Raw genomic sequence first — 17,879 nt, forward strand, 5'->3', positions numbered from 1 at the left:
ATGACTGGGATGGAATAACACTTGTCATAAGAGCCTAGCATGTAAACTTTAATGTTGACCTGAAAATGACCTTTGACCTTACAATGTAACCTCCCACTGCAGCAAAACATGCAGGTCCCCCAAGTCCATCCACTGTCCAAGTTTGGTTGAAAAGTGACTTATGGTTGCGGAGTTAGGTGTCATAAGAGAGTCTTGCATGTAAACTTTAACGTTGACCTGAAAATGACCTTTGACCTTACCATGTGACCTCCGACTGCAGCATAACATGCAGGTCCCCCAAGTCCATCTACTATCCAAGTTTGGTTGAAAAGTGACTTACGGTTGCGGAGTTAGGTGTCATAAGAGAGTCTTGTATGTAAACTTTAACGTTGACCTGAAAATGACCTTTGACCTTACCATGTGACCTCCGACTGCAGCAAAACATGCAGGTCCCCCAAGTCCATTCACTGTCCAAGTTTGGTTGAAAAGCGACTTATGGTTGTGGAGTTATGTGTCATTAGATTTTTTGGATCCCTAAGTCTAGCCTTCACCTCTGGTGGGCGAGACAATAAAACCTGATATTTCATCTTATACTCTCCTGTTTTAGCTCCTGGGATAAAATCATACCCCCAACTGTTTGGTTGTATTGTGCCATGGAATTAAAAGAGGAAATACATGATTGTGTTTAAAACTGAAAGTGCAAACAATTATAAATTGCAACTGCAATCATACAAACTAATGACTTGTGGAGGAAGAAATAACCACAGAAATCAAAGAGATCACAATTGTTAGGGAAGTAGGAAAGAGAGCATGATCAAGACAGAGACAAAGACGGACATAAAGGTTGAGGTAGGAGTCTAGGAGAATCAAAAGACAAGAAAAAATAAAGCAGGAAATTAAGATGATTAACCTAATATGGAATACACAAATGAAAAGGTTAGAAGAAATGGAGTTGAGATTTAGGCTAAGTGATGTTGGACATTTGTTTTCAAGGGGTGGTATTCTTATCTCTGTTCGTATCTTTTTATCTTATCTCATTGAGACAAGAAGATGCTAAATCATTGCAAATTGGTATTCTGAAAATCTTCTCAATGCATTCTTATCTCTATAATGACTGCCCCTTTCTAATCTTCAACATACCCCTTTTTTATATATTACCAATCAAAACATTATATTGGCAGTTTAGCCAATAGTAGCTTTCCTTATGTCAAGAGAATATCATGCACTCTGCACTTACACTAATTTCTGGCACATTGCACGAAATGGGCATTTAATACTCAATGACTGATTTTTATTTCTTTACACGAGCACAAAATACAGTAAGAGAGTAAATAAAGAATGAGCGAAATAAAGAGCAAATGACAAGTGGAACAATTCTGGCAATCTCGCCTGCATTACGCGATTCGATATACATGTAGCAGCAGTGCTGACTTGAAAAACTGCTGAATTATTATTCACAAAAGAAAACATTCATATGATAATAAAATAGTATGTCCATTGACCCAAAATGACCTTCGACCATGATCATGTGATCGAAGATGTGTGCAAAACAATCTTTTATACTTAATTACTAATATGTCTAGATGTTTCATGGACTAGATCCATAACTTTTCGAAGTTATGATGCCAATTTAACAAATATCCCCAACATGCCCAAAGTTCATTGACCTTTGACCTTGGTCATATGACCTGAAACTCAGGCAGGATGTTCAATTATAATTCATTACCCTTATGTGTAAGTTTCATGAATATGATTAAGTTCATTCACCCTAAATGACCTTCCACCCTGGTCGTGTTCCCTGAAACAAAGGCAGGATATTTAGTAACACTTGATTACCCGTATGTCCAGGTTTCATGAACTAGGTCCATATACTTTTTTAAGTTATGATGACATTTCAAAAACTACTTAGGTTAAGATTTAATGTTGACGCTGCCGCCGCCGTCTGAAAAGCGGCGTGTATAGTCTCGCTCTGCTATGCAGGCAAGACAAAAAAGGCATTAAAAAAGAAAAAGTAAAAAGATACACATAGAATGGTCAGAAATCAGAAATAAAAAAAAAAGAAAAGAACAAACTAATGAAAAAGAATAAAGAAAGCCCCGAAAAAGGGAAAAGAAACTAAAAAGAAGGGAGAAATGTATAACAGATAGAAATCAAAGAAAAAGGCAACTACCATCCGCGAAGCACATCAATGATGTGGAGCTCATCTCGCAAAGAAATTTAAGACAATTTGTAATTTCAGCCTAGTTAACACTGTAGTGAATTATATTGGTGACATAAATTAAGGAAACAGAATTGAAATTGATGAAGAAATGACAGAGAAGAAACATTTTTTGTGATGTATGAATAAATTTCGTATGAATAAGCATAAATAATTTCTAGTCAAAAATTCTAAATTCTGTGTAGAATCTTGGTGTACCTCACGCAGCTCTCAGATGGAACAAAAAAATCAAAATCGGTCAACAAATAAATATAAAGCATTTTTTGTGAGTTTTGAAAAATATGCCTAAATAAGCATATTTAATGAGTTTCCAAATTCTATGTAGAAATTTTGTATCCCCACATAAACAAAATTGAAATTGTTCAACAAATGAAAGAGAAAAAGCATTTTTTGTGATTTAAGAATAAATTTTCTAGTCAAAATGTCAAAATTCTGTGCGGCAGTTTGGTGACCTTCATGTAGTTCTACCAGATGGATGAAAAAATGTGATTATGAATAAATTTTGCATAAATTAGCAAAAGTAATTTTCTAGTCAAAATTTCAAGATTCTGTGTGCAAGTTTGGTAAACCTCATGCAGCTCTACCAGATGAAAGTGAAAGCAAAAAAAAAATAAAAATTGGTCAACAAATAAAGAAGGAGAAGCGTTTTTGTGAATTTTGAAAAATATGCAGAAATTAATCATAGATGAATGCAAAGAACATCAACACATTGAAAATCAATTTAAGAATATACTGGACTTCGTGTCTGGGAAAACCAATTACGGCATCCAATTATATCAAACAGATTCCATTATTTCAACATGATGTACTCAGGCATAAATGTAGTTGAGAGTGAGGAGGAACATGAAAGAGGACCTCTTTGAAAGAAGGGAGAAAGAGAAAGAGCAAGAAGTGCATGACAAAATAGTATTTATACTACAACTACATATAGATAAGATATATACTGCTATCAAAATTATATTCACCTCATTGACTGTGATGCTGAAAAGTCCAATAGCTACTAGACCGAGCCCTAGCAAGGACCCCGTGAAGCTGTTGCTTACACGTTCGACAAACGTGGAGTCTCCTCTCTTACTATAGGTAGATGGTAGTCTGGAGGCACTAACCCCTGGCAATCCACCTACATTATGCATACCTGGATCATCTGGATACTGCAAATTGAATAATATACCAATTTTTCATATAACTAGGGAACCTGGGGTGGTATTCTGAACATGGTCTTTTCTCAATATTTTTCTCAGAGATATGACAGAATTTGTATTCTGGAGGATTTTATCAAATTGTCATTTATTTTGTCACTTCTCTATAGCATACACAACAAGAATGTCACTAAGGCGAGCATATAATACGCCCACCTGTAACGTGGAAAATGGAGTTATTGATCAAGCAAGAAAAGTGGAAGGTGGCGACTTCACCTTTGACCTTCTGACCTCAAAATCAATAGAATTCTTGGGATCTACGCTAGTATTATACACATCAAATCATATGAGCCTAGGTTAAGTTAAACTGAAGTTATCGCGTTTACAAGGACTGCAGAAGGGTAAGATGAAAACATGTCACTGTGACCTTGACCTTTGACCTTTTGACTTCAAAATCAATAGGCTTCCTGGGATCCATGCTAGTATCATACAAACCAAATTATATGAGCCTAGCTTAAGTAAAACTGACGTTATCGTGCTTACAAGGAAAAGTTAACAGACAGACAGACGGACACAGAGCATGATCCCATAATAACTCCCGTCTAGGACGACGTATAAAAAGTGTTGCATGTACATGTATCATAAAGAAAAAAAAATCCTTAAGTACGTTTTTTTAAGTACCACATTAATGTAGACCGATAAATATGTCTATTTCTGTCAGGGATATGCTCTGTTAAGACTGGGACATCTGGCTCCGTGGTATCCCCTCTATCAATAGACCAATGATGGCCATTGGGCTCGTAGTGGTGGAGCTCCACCGATGCCTTGACTACAGCGTCTATGGAGAAAAGGGTGCACTGGCGAATTCTCCTCAATTACTCCTAAATTTTGCTTTTTGACGGGGAAAAGGGAAGAAATAATATCAAGGGCGATTCCACAGGAGGGTGGACATGAGCTTAAAAATTCAAATTCAATATTTTTTTATTTTTTAATACTTTAAGTCCTTCATAGATGATAGTTTCAGGAACAAGAAATAAAAAGTTTATTTTCATATGAATACTTTGGAAAATATGGTCAAAAGTTGTGTCTTCCATTCTGTACCAAAATATAAGAAAAATAGTGAAAAATGAAATATGCCTTATTACCATTTTGTTATTGCAACAACATACCACTTTATATATTTCTAAGGTTTAGAAGACTCAAATTACTTACAATACACAACAGCTTTTCAAGTAAATTTGTAGTACTCATTCAAAAATGAATATTGCAACCTGCTCAGGTGATGTAACGTGAGTAACCGACAAAACTGACTTTGTTTTCTGAGAGAAAAATTCTTCACAATTAATTGGTGGGATTTTAAATTCTCTTCCTATTAATATATCATATCATGAGTAAATTCTACGTTTAAGTTCGTTTTTTTTTAATATCTATTCTGAGCAGATGTTGGTAATAAATTTGTGTTTGCTAACTAATTTTTTTTTTTTAACTGCATGTTCCATGGCACTTTCCAATATTACGCTCATTCATATTGTGACGCTCATCAAGTTAATCAATGCACTGTCGATAGTCAACAGCTCTTATCACGGTAAACCTCACGGTACCTTAAGAACTAGCCGCTATGCTTATGTCAACGATCACCCAGTCCACACCTCAACATTTGATCGAAAGACGAATTTGAAATTCGGCAAATCAGGCCATATTTCTGTCAGAAAATATATAAATTGTTAATGAACAACTATCTAGAAATTATAGATCTACATGTACTAGATCTATTCTATTATACTTATGATATTCATGATATTTAAGCATTTTCTGTCAATCTAGAATCAATAGGCCTATGCCTTAGGTAAAGTTTGATTTTACTAAAACTTTAGCCTTGTTTTTGCAATTTTATTCTATGTATTGCTCTGTGATATTGAACTGCGGAAGCCATATGGTAAAAATTGTTTTCGCCTGTTCGTACGCAGCTCAAAAAAATCACTATCACTTTAGTAAGTATCAGGTTTATCGCTAAATCAGAACCGCATACCATATAGGCCTAGATCGGAAAGGCCACTAGCGGACAGTTCACAGTGCGCGTGCGCAGAGCTAGTTAATGGCCCCCTTTCCAATCCCATAATGCATTGCTGTTCTGATTTAGTCTTGAGGACTCCATGATGATGTCTTAAAAAAAAATTGACATATACTTCTTCATCATGGAGTCTTGAATCCCCGCCCATATAGCCTTAAGAGAACCAAGTAAATACAGATGGATTCCCCTTGGAAATCCATCTTTTTTATCGAGGGGTCTACGCGACATCGGTCTGGTAAGAATCCTTTATTTTTCACCTTTTTATTTTCCTGTTTTTTTAAACCTTCCTACACATTAGGTGTAGGAAGGTGTAGATCTAGAGTTAAATTAAATCACGACCAATTAGGTGATTTTTAATAAACAAGTGGAATGCCTCTGGCCGTCTCACCTGCATCACGCGGTTCAATATAGCAGCAGTGCTGACTTTGAATACTACTCTAACTTGCACAAGATGTTCAGTGATACATGGTTACTCTTATGTCCACTTTTATGAACTAGACCAATAAACTTACAGAGATATGATGGTTATTCAACAAAAAAACCCAACATGGCCAAAGTTCATTGACCTTACATGACCTTTGACCTTGATCATGTGACCTGAAACTCGAACAGGATGTTCAGTGATACTTGATTACTCTTATGTACAAGTTTCATGAATCAGATCCATAAACTTTCAAATTTATGATGGTAATTCAACAGATACACCCAATTCGGCCAAAGTTCATTGACCTTTGACCTTGGTCATGTGACCTGAAACGCGCACAGGATGTTCAGTGATACTTGATTACTCTAATGTCCAAGTTTAATGAACTAGACCAATAAACTTTCAAAGTTATGATGGTAATTCAACAAATACCCCGATTCGGCCAAAGTTCATTGACCCTAAATGACCTTTGACCTTAATCATGAGACCTGAAACTTGCACAAAATTTTCAGTGATGCTTGATTACTATCATGTCCAAGTTTCATGAATCAGATCCATAAACTTTCAAAGTTATGATGGGAATTCAACAGATATCCCCAATTCGGCCAAAGTTCATTGACCCTAAATGACCTTTGACCTTGGTCATGTGACGTGAAACTCATGCAGGATGTTCAGTGATACTTGATTAACCTTATGTCCAAGTTTCATGAACTAGGTCCATATATTTTCTAAGTTATGATGACATTTCAAAAACTTAACCTCAGGTTAAGATTTCGATGTTGATTCCTCCAACATGGTCTAAGTTCATTGACCCTAAATGACCTTTGACCTTGGTCATGTGACATGAAACTCTGAAAAGATGTTCAGTAATACTTGATTAACCTTATGGCCAAGTTTTATTAACTAGGTCCATATACTTTCTAAGTTATGACGTCATTTCAAAAACTTAACCTCAGGTTAAGATTTGATGTTGACGCCGCCGCCGCCGTCGGAAAAGCGGCGCCTATAGTCTCACTTTGCTTCGCAGGTGAGACAAAAAATGGATTTCCAAGGGGAATCCATCTGTAGGCTATATCACTCATTCAATGGAACAAGGTTATGATATAACCTTGTTCTCAGTTACATCCCCATGTGTGGCAATATAATGGTGGCAACATAATGGTGGCAATGTTTGGCTTAATTTCTCTTTTTATATGGGACAAATGCTTGATTTCTTACACTGTCAGTTTTCATTACAGCTATTCATCATATAACTTGGCACTTATGTAAATTTAATTCTTTAAATTATTTTTTTCTTAATTAAAAAAATAGAGATTGAAAAATGAAAATTTTCTTGCCATATTACTTTCCACCAATTGAGGGCGTACACAAAAATATGCCCAAAATTCAAGTTTTTGAGTGCTCTGGTGAATACAAAAATTATTCCCAAGTTAGTAATGAAAAATAAATTGCAACTGTATGGAAATTAGTAATTTTGGTCACAAAAGTGATATTTTAATGATTTTTCAAAGTGTGTGCTATGTACAGCATTGGCATAGTCCTACCATAGAGCTATTAACAGAAGGAGATCTGACTCTCTCAAACGCTTTGCCCCATGCGCGGCACCGCTAATCCCCTCTCAGCAGGGTCCCTCATGGCGCATTACACAGGCCGCTCGTAAATCAGATAAGGAAAGTTGATCGACGCGATCGACAGCTCGGGTTTGCGCTTGCGCAGTAGCGTTTTCACCCATAATGCATTTCATATCGGCTTCACGAATTTTATGCAAACATGGCAGCTCACGATTTCGAACGTCGTGATTTCGAAGACGAAAATCTGGTTTTGGAACCAGCTGAATGCAGGACTGACCAGATTTCACAAAAAGAAATACAGGACAATCGACAAAGTACGCTGCATGAGCGGATCGACCGAGCCAGGTCTTAAAAAAAAAATCAACAAAGGAGGCTACACGGTGTTCGACTTGGGGAAAAAATGTACAGGATTGGAAGGTGGGGGGCGGGGGGGGTGAACGAAAGAATGAAGGAGGGAATGAAAAGGCGAAAGAAAAGAGTTGAATTGAGAACGGAAAGAAAGAAAAATGAAGAAAAAAGGAATGTTAGAATAAAATGATGAAAGATAGAATCAAAGAAAAAAACGTTTCGTCATTATTTGAAATGAATTAAGAAGGAAAGAAAAAGAAAAGAAGGAAGGGAAGATGTGTGAAAGAAAACATAAGGGAGAGAAAAAAAGAAGCAAGAAAAAAGGATGAGGAAAGAAAGAACGAATAAAAGAAAAATGTTTCCTTTATTCTTTGAAAGAAAGAAAGAAAGAAAGAAGAAAAACAGGAAGGAAGGAAGGGAGGGAAATAAAGAAACTTAGGACACAAAGTAGAAGGAAAAAATATAATAAAGAATGAAAGAAAGGATGAAAGAGAGGGAGGAAAAAATAAAGGAAGGAGAGAATTTAAAAAAGAAAATAATGGAAGGATCGAGAAAGAATGAAAAGAAAAGGGAGAAGGAAGCAAGGAAGGAGGAAGGAAAGGAAATTTAAAATAGGACGGAGAGTAAGACAAAGAAGGAAAGAAAGAAAAATGAACAGAGAGAGAAGATCAGGAAAGAAAGATAGGATGGAATAAAAAAGGGGCAAAGAGGAAGGATAGAATGATGCCAGAAAAAGGATATGAAAGAAAGAAAAAAGTACAATCTTAAACAAACAAAAAATCTCATAATCTAACAAAAATCATATATTCGGTGTTTCTAAATATATCTAGAACAGAAATAGAATGTTTTAGAATGAGGGGGGGTCAGGTGTCCGGACACTTTATATTTTGGAAGCCTTCTTTTTTTTTCTTTAGATTAAACTAAAAATATGAATTCAATAGTTGTAATCATCTTTTTTTTTGTTCTCTATAATATTTTTAAATCACGATTATTTTTTGTCCTAAAAATTGTAAAACTTCGCTTGTAAATTTTTCCAAATGACTTTGTAACTTAAAATGAATCGTCCTGACATAGAACTGGGTATACTTCTTTGTGGTCCCAAACATGTTGTTTTTAAGTTCTTTATTATGTAGAATAACAATTTTTATACTTTGTTCTCTTTTTACTGGTTTGTAAATTAAATCTCTTCGCTCCGCGGCCCCTGCTATTTTCCAAAAACGATACAGACAAGAGCTGAGCGAGCACGGAGCTCCTGTCATTCATTACACTCACTTTCAACTTACACAAATAGGAGTGCGTGGGGCACCGGAGGGTACTCCACGATGCGACAATCGCCAGAGAAATGCCCTGCAGATTCGTCGTTATATTATCAAAACAATTGTAACCTCGCTAATGATCTTTGCATCAAAATTAAGCTCAAAGTATGCTTTTTCTCCGTATTATAATTTCTAAAACATGTACGTGCAGGGAAAGATTTAACTACGGAAGAAAGGCAGACATACTTAAAATGACCAATCTCCAACTTCCCCCGTTTGTAATTTTGTTGAGTCAATTCAGATTGCAACGTATTTGGTATGTATGCAAAGGGGATCATCTCAGAAGTTCAACCATACATAAAAGACGTACATCAGGAATCCGTACGAAGAGATATGGATGTTAGAAGAACAGCAAGTCGTGTTTCAATTTTGAAAAAAAACTGAGCTCGGGGGAAGTTATGTGGGAGAACGTTGTTTACGGCGGTGCCTCGCAGGGTCCTTCAAAAAATCTCTGACCTCAGATTTTACGAGGGGGCTTATCGCGTTATGTAAGCGTGCTCTAACTTTCGCCTGGCGGCTCGCCGATTGATGTTAGATATCGTTCCTTCGCCTGAAGGAAGCAATAACAAAGGATTAACAGAGGAATTGGAAGATGGTTCTCCTTCTCTGTTAATAGCTCCATGGTCCTACATGTAGCTGTAGTGTAGGCCGGCCACAGCCACAGGCAGGATGGTTGCTTGCAGTGGACAAGTGCCTGGGCTATATGGGCGTAGACCAAAAGCTTCGGTCTCGCCTGTTATGTTGGTTGTTCAGCTGAACTCCGTTGGCTTCACTCACCAAATACAGAGACCGAAGTTCTAGCGCGATCTGTATGATGGGGGGACCTAAAGCTACGCACTTTGTTTTCAAACAATAAATACTGTCCCAATTTTAATATTTCAACAAATCATATTTCACTAATTTGTGGCAAACATTCTAAAGATCATTAACCAAGTAGAAACTATCACAAAACTCACTAATACGAAAATCCCGTCGTGTTTTTCGAACACCTCTTGATTTCGCCGCCCGATGTAGAAGGGGTCCTAAAGCTACGCACTCGATTTATCATGCAAAAAAATAGTATTTCCTGTGCCTCAATTTCTAAAATATATTCAAATTATTATAGGATAAAATGAAATTAAAGCGAATATAACTCCAAACTTCCTAACAGTTGTTGGTTTTCTCTGCTTTTTAGAGATTTACTGCAGCCTCTGTAGAAAAAAATTAATAGGAATTGTTCATCACTCTGCAGTCACAGTTCCACACACAGAGTGCGCATTTGCCATTGAAAACTGCATGCGCGATGAGTGGTGCGTAGCTTTAGGACCCGCGCAGCTTTAGGACCCCCTACCATACAGGGGACTCTATAGCCATATGTTTATGTACTTAAGATCGGATAAAACGGGGAAGTGAATTTGCGCGACAGCCGAGGTAAGTCACTGTTTTTGTTCCTTTTAACTTGATTTTTCTCAGTTTTTTGGCAATTAATGCCAAGAGGGAATATTAATTTGCATTTTGTTCGTGTTAACTTTCAAAATTTTTATTCATTAAAGACAAAAATTGAAGAGCCCCGACGGGAGGATTTTGCATTGCAAGTCGGCAATCCTGTATTTTAGGGGTCTAAATTATTTTAGGTTGCTAACTTCAGTTCAGGCAACAGTAGTGCGTACGTAAGCTATTATAGGATTACTACTAAACGCCTATGTAGTAGATGTACATGATGTAAAGTTGTATTTACCAATGGGGTATCATGCAATATATAGGGGAGGGGGGGGGTGGTATACCCATAAGTGCTCAGAAGTCAGATATACCCCCTATTTAATAGGCAGTGTATACAGCCACACGCGTGTGTCTTTACCATTCAGCCACACGCGTGTGGTTATATCCAGAACACCTATCTGTGGATACCGCCACACGCCGCCAGTAATAACAGTAAAACACGTACCGGTATGTAGGTCTGACCGTCTATATCATTATCACGATCAAAATAACCTCATTTCTTCATTAAATTCTTACATTCTAAACCCCTTTGATATCCTTAGATCGTTTCAATTTCATTCTCACCGTCTTCTCTCCTTGCTTTTCTTGTCTTGTTACAAACGGTCGTCTGTTTAACAGCAAATTTCCACACTACTTGTGTCGATTCTGGCTTCCTTCGCGGTGGCAGACCCATACAGCGTTAACGCAGCGCAGTTATAGTAGACACAGTTTGGGTTTACGTTTGGTACGAATTATGAATATTCATAACTTAGTAGTACGTCTTGGTAGTGCTTGCATGAATATGCATGATTTCATTTTTACGATCTCCTGCTAACGATATCGATAGCCTCAGGAGATGAAATGGAAACGAATACTTAGATGGATAGACAGATAAAATTTAGATAAACAGGAAACAGATAGAGTGATAGACATATAGATAGATAGATATAGATAGATAGATAGATAGATAGATAGACAGAGACACCGGGGATAGTGGACAGATAGATCTGACAGAAAGACAGAATATATAGGCCTGGCATTAGAATGAAATATAAATGAATATAATGAATATGAATATAATATAAAAGAAAATAAATGAATCTATAAGTATTAGATTTATGGGTACCTACATTACTACTAAAACAAATGATTGGATAAATAAATAAATAAATGAAGAAGTAGACCTAGGTAAACTTAGATTTCTGGTGATGGGAGGGGGTCATAATGTATACATCATAACCACTGGCGTAGCCAGGAATTTCCAACAGGAGGGGGTGGGGCAAGGAGAGGGAGCGAAGAGACCGAGGGGGGGGGAGGGGGTATTCCCCTTCTCACGGTAGGGAGATTTTTTTTGAAAATTCGAGCATGATAATGGCATTTTCTGCACACTAAAAATTCAGGATAAGGGGCATCTTGGCAAGTGGCATATGGGGGGGGGCAAGGCGAGGAGAGAAGCGACTGATCGCTCACAAAATGCATGTGGGTTTGTGCGTGTGTTGGATGGGGGGTTGGAGGGGTCTGCACGGTGAATGCGTGTGTGCATGTGCGTGAGTGTGTTGTGTGTGTGTGTGTGTGTGTGTGGGTGGGTATGTGAGTGTAAGGGTGTGTGTATGTGTGTGTGCGTTCACGCAAGAAATTTTGGGCAAAAAAAAGTCGATCACCCCCTCTTCAAAACGGATTCACGCCGGTATGTGTACGATAATTTTCTTCTAAAAACGACTAGTTAGACCCTATGGTACGATAATTTAGCATTTTGAACTGGCCTGGCAACCCCCCCCCCCCCCCGGGGGATCACTTCCATTGAAGAGTGGACAGCATTCGCGAGAATCGTCCTTAAAGAGCACCCTAAACGAGGATTCAAGGGCAGGTCGCTAGGACACCCTTAACACGGATTTTGTGCAGATGTCCCAGCTTTGCACACCCTAAACGAGGATATTCCATTTTCATATCTGGAGTAGTGGGGGGGTCCATTGCGTGCAGCGCGCGCCCATCTACGTTGCCGCCGAATTTGCATCTGCATGCTGGTTGGTAATGCCTCTGAAGAGTTAAAAATGACTTTGGAAGTGGGACAAGAATTCACTAGCTTTTCAGATTTCAAAAAGAAACTAGAGGTATATAGCCAGACTCGTCACACTCAGTTCTTCACAAGGACATCAAAAAGTTACCAGCTTTGCAACAGATCTAGACCAGAAGAGAGACGTATCTCTCCTCAACTGAAATATGGAATGCTTGAGGTAAGTCTGATCGACCCTAGGTGCCTAGGCCGGGGCCTAGGCCAAATAAGGCATGTGCTTTCGTTGTGTCGCTTTTTAGACGATCATCTACCCAAATGTGATGCGCAATGATAAGAAAGTCTAGTATAAATTCTTGTTTAAAAGTAAAACATACTGCAGGTTATGTAATGTCTGTTTTCATGTGATTGCAAGACACTTCATTCCACTGTACTCTGGCACTAGCTCGGTATTCACGCCAATCGCGCGCTCGCCATTGAAAGCTACTGCATACTGGGTATAGACGTACGTACGTACGTAGCGCTATAGCGAGCGCAGCGCCCCTAATGCCAAGGCGGTCGTTGTTTAGCTAGTCGAAATAACGAAATCTGATTGGTCTGTTGTCGATGGTAACTTTGAGCCAATTACCTTGCAACACCAACAGTGGCAGATTTATGGTGATTGTGTGCTTTTTTTTCAATGATAAAATCACCTCCAATAGAGTGCTGACAGGCTTACAACACTACATTTGGGTTGGGGGGGGGGTGACTGTGTTGTGTACATATGTGAAAATTTACTACTTGTAGATCTACTGGAGTCAGTGGAGAGGTGGGTGCAGGCAGAAGCATATTCAGAATGAAGACTCAAAATTGATTATTCCCAAGAGGAGTTAAAACCTCAATTGTTTCATGACATTGGCGACAATTTCTTAATTACAAACCAGTAGAACTTGATATTTGGGGTTAACAAACTCAAATATCATTTGGCAATCTTTCTAATCTAACAAGTTACCAATTTGCACCAATTTTGTAAATGCTGCCAATTGAGGATTCACATTATTTCAGTTTGCACTTGAAATAATTCCTATGAGCCACTCAGCCATTCATGAGGGCTAATTTTTTCAGAAAAAAAACCCCTCTCTTTTTGTACATATTTCAGAATTTTAGAAAACCTGATTGAATTGTATCAGATGTGGTCTGCTACTCAATGGGTGAAATTGAAGCATATAAATGGAAAAAAAAGTGGATTGAAACATAAAGAGAAGGTGAGAAAATAGTGGCAATTGAAAGTAGGCATTTGGAACATGACCACTACACTATAACCGTGCTCATTGAAAAGAGAGATAATGTAAGTGGTAGAAATTTAAAATGTACATTTTTTTTTCTTTCAGTTGCACTGTGTCATTGGAGGAGAAAAACCAAGAAGTCGCGGATCAGGAAAGCGTGATAGAAGGTATGATCCTGGTATGATCAGTGAATGGGCTCTAGTCCAATCAATCCAAGTCTTGAGACCAAGATCGAGTCACTTTACCCATTACAAATGCAAAGACAATGAAAATGCACACATCCACACACCCTCACACAGACACACACACACATATATATATAAATATATATATATATACATACACCAAAATCACTGAATTACTACTGAACCACAAAAAGAGGTCTAATTTTCAAAATTATTCGAAAGTCTAAAATTTTCTGAAAGTGTTTGATGGCTCAACCTAATGTATCATTAAATATGCGTATGATTCTGACCAAATTTACCATGCCGACCAAACTATACATTTATAATTCTTTCATCTTCATTATGTAGCACAATGCGGTCATCGTGTCCTGTCATGCTAAAGTTGCTGGCTTCCGTGGATGGGAAGAAACTTCGCTTATCGTCCATGGTATCAGAGCATAATCATGAGGTGTCAGAGGTATGATTTAGTCTGGAAGATAGATTACTCTTTCTTTAAAAGAGTTGAAGAAATTTTAAAATGAACAGAATTATTAAAAAAAAAAAATGCCAATCATAATTCATTACATAGCTGCTAGAACAAATTACGAGAATGGAACTAGATTAGAGCTAAATCAAAAAGAAGGAAATGTCCTCCCTAAATTCATCTTAAACTGTTACAGGTGCAAATTTAAGATCACCTTAAACAAGAATGAAAATTTTCATGATACTAATGATGATGGTGATGATGATGATGGTGATTATGATGATAATAATATTGTCTTTTCAGTAATCTAGTATTAACATTAGTATTCTGAGCTACTATAGTAATTAAGACCTTCCCAAGGTACAAATCTACACCAGAGTGAACCAACGTGAAGGGCTACACTTGTGAATAAATTGGTAAATGGCATTATCAGAGATGGCAAGTCTTACTTTTTGCAGTATTTTGTACTGTTTCTTAAATGAAAATACTGCAGGATTTGTGAAAATACTGTTTTTGTCTCAAAGTTTATCACTACACATGTTTATTGCTAAATTGGTGAAAGTACTGTTTTCATCCAAAATACCAATTTGCAGCCTACAAATGCTGCCAAATATCACTGCATTATAGTGATGCATAGTGAAAATCATTCTGGAAGTTGAGAGCCCACCTGCCAGATTGTCACTATGATCTACTGTATGTGTGTTTAATACTCCATCCTACATACCGGTATCCATTAATCAACTTTAACTGTTTCATCTGCAGGCACTGTTTCGCCACCTGCCTCAGCAGAGGAAACTGTCTGATGATGAGAGGGAGGAAGTAATGGGATTTCTTGCAATGGATGTAAGTATGTCACTTGATCTTAGATGGTAAAAAAAACAAGTTGTGGGCTAATACTAACTGCAAATAAGTCCGTTTCTGAGAGTGAAAGAAGTGAAATTTCACGGAGGTCTCTACGAAGCAAAATTATCAAAATGATTAGCCCAATTTTTTGTTAGTGCAGCCCATACAAACGTGTACTCTTGTCTTTAATAATCACAACTATCAAGAAAGATGCATCACCAGTGACATTCGCATTTATCGTGTTGTAACAAAAGAAAGTAAACAGCAGATCAAAGAAATATTCCGTCATGTAAATGTTAGAGCTTGTAAGAATACCATACTCACAATTAGTAAACTGGCCCTTGTAGGATCCTATGTAATATTCAATGCCAGGGGTGAACCGCATTGGACAGACATGTCACTACTGGACTAACTTGGTGTATCCTGCCTACGTCTTGATTTCTTGTTTTTTAGTCTTCCTACCCCCTTTCTTTATCCTTTGCTAAATTCTCTCTAATCCAGTTTCGTCTTTCAGAACCCTTTCCTTCTATACAGTTCCTTCTCCATATACCCTCTTCTTCCCTGTTTTCAGTCCATAATTCCTTTCCTTCTGGCCTTTGCTGCCCTTCAGCTCTTCTATTTCTTTCACTGCAGGCACTCACTCAGCTACTCCTTCATTCAGAAAACATCAGCATCAATTTATTATGACGTCTATATGTTAACTGCATTTTCCCCATTTTACCTTCATTCTTGGTTTAGTTCTTACCCTCACTATGTCTCAATTTGCTTAAAATGTTTGATGTATTTTATGTGTATGTATTATGATGTAAGTACTATGTTTTGTAATCATGCTCTTACCCACAGTCCTGTACAATGTTCCCATAGAAACATGTAACCTGGACTTTTTATGTTTGTTTCCCTTGGTTTGAAATCAATAAAGGTGATTATGAAAAAAAAACATGTATTTATGCACATCTACACTAGCTGATCACATATATTTTCTTGTGCAAATTGGATGCAATACGGGGTTTGAATTACATCATTCCTTTGTATACATCACACTGTTCTTTTTTTGTGTTTTCATTCAGGCCAACAAGAAACTCATTCAAGAGAGAATGCAGAGCAAAACTGGGAAGGTCATTGTGCTTCGAGATTTAACAAACATTGCTGCTAAGGTGAAGTGTAGAGAACAAGATGCAGCCACCATTGTGCGGACACTCCGTGAAAAATATGGTTAGTAACTTGCCTTTCTGTCAGCATCTACTGGTGGGGGTCGAGCTGAAAAAGAAATTAGGAAAGGAATAGCCACTTTCTTCCAAGGTAGAAAAAACAGTTAAAACCAGAACTGGAATCAACTGGTACCAGTACAAGTTGCCTTTCTGGTCCTCAATTTTTTTTTTTTTTTTTACCTGGGTTCCTTCCTTCCTTTCTCTCTTTCTCTCTTTATCTCTCTTTCTTTTTCTGTTTCTTTTCTTTCTTCGATATGAGGAAGGAATGGCAATTTAGCATCACCAGAATCCTTTTATTGTTATATTACAGGTGCGACAACAGAAGTCCTGAAAGACAAGAGCAATCAACTCACTGGCCTATTCTTTCAAGATCCGGATATGCATCGAATCTATCAGGCCTATCCGGAACTTATCTGCGTAGATGCAACATACAAACTAAACAACCTCAGGATGCCTCTCTACCTGATTCTTGTGGAAGATGGTAACGGTAAAAGTGAAATAGCAGCGGCAGCAATTCTTGCGAGTGAAAACAGAGAGAGCTTGAAATGGCTGTTTGAAAGTTTCAAGAAACACAATGAACACTGGCCCCAAACAGTTAACATCATGAGTGACAAAGATATGAATGAACGAGAGGCAATAGGAGATGCCTTCCCTCAAGCAAGCATGCATGTTTGCTTGTTCCACACACTGCGGACCTTCCGTCGAGAGGTAACAGAAGGGAAGATGGGTATTACCAGTGGACAGAGAATGACGGCTCTGAGGATACTTCAGAAAATAGCATACAGTCAGAATGAAGAAGAGTACAAGAAAAATCTAACACTTCTTGAGGAGTCATGTCCATCTGCAGTCACACAGTATGTGAAGGCAAACTGGGATCCCATCAGAGAAGAATGGGTCCTTGGCATGAAGAACACTTACACACTGTTAAACAACACAAACAATCGTCTGGAGTGTCTGAATCAGAAAGTAAAAAGCGTTGTAGGACGCTACAGCACACTGCCAGAGTTCATATCAAGATTCTTTGTTTTGGTGCACTCATTGAGAGGTGAGCGGGACCAAGATGCAGCAAACATAGTTCATAAGAGGAAGGTGATGAAGTTGCCAGAAGATGCACCGGAAAGGAAATACTGTGAGGTTCTTACCCCATATGCAGCCTCATTAGTGAACCAGCAATTGAGCAGAAAGGCCAGCCCAAATTCCCAGTACAAAACAATGCAAAATGAATGTAACTGTAGTTTCTACAATGCTACTCACCTACCATGCTGTCACATCTTCCAGCTTAGGGCTGAGCAGGGGCTGCCAAAGTATGACAATGACCTGTGCCCACTGCGTTGGACCACTGCCTTCTACAAATCCCAACAGAGGATTTTTGTGACTCAC

At 37.9% G+C, this 17,879-nt stretch overlaps 2 protein-coding genes across 2 annotated transcripts in view; one reads left to right on the forward strand and one right to left on the reverse strand.

Annotated features, from left to right (window-relative positions):
* Window positions 1–17,879, reverse strand: part of LOC121410906 (transmembrane protein 43-like) — a 41,940-nt gene that overhangs the window by 15,844 nt on the left and 8,217 nt on the right. The window contains exon 2 of the mRNA XM_041603287.1: window positions 3,163–3,348. Coding sequence (XP_041459221.1) covers window positions 3,163–3,348 — 186 coding nt within the window. The remainder of the gene's footprint in view (window positions 1–3,162; window positions 3,349–17,879) is intronic.
* Window positions 13,205–17,078, forward strand: LOC121410908. The gene is made up of 4 exons (XM_041603290.1): window positions 13,205–13,967; window positions 14,334–14,442; window positions 15,211–15,291; window positions 16,359–17,078. The coding sequence occupies exons 2-4, from the start codon at window positions 14,338–14,340 to the stop codon at window positions 16,506–16,508; spliced, it is 336 nt and encodes a 111-aa protein (XP_041459224.1). The 5' UTR covers window positions 13,205–13,967; window positions 14,334–14,337; the 3' UTR covers window positions 16,509–17,078.

The sequence above is a fragment of the Lytechinus variegatus genome, chromosome 3 (genome assembly GCF_018143015.1).
Source record: "Lytechinus variegatus isolate NC3 chromosome 3, Lvar_3.0, whole genome shotgun sequence".
NCBI lineage: Eukaryota > Metazoa > Echinodermata > Echinoidea > Temnopleuroida > Toxopneustidae > Lytechinus > Lytechinus variegatus.

Excerpts from the sequence above, each read along its gene's own strand:
- LOC121410908 (XM_041603290.1), top strand. The coding sequence starts at position 14,338 with ATGCGGTCATCGTGTCCTGTCATGCTAAAGTTGCTGGCTTCCGTGGAT. Across the intron at positions 14,443-15,210 it reads ATAATCATGAGGTGTCAGAG|GCACTGTTTCGCCACCTGCC; the intron begins GTATGATTTAGT and ends TTTCATCTGCAG. Across the intron at positions 15,292-16,358 it reads TGGGATTTCTTGCAATGGAT|GCCAACAAGAAACTCATTCA; the intron begins GTAAGTATGTCA and ends GTTTTCATTCAG.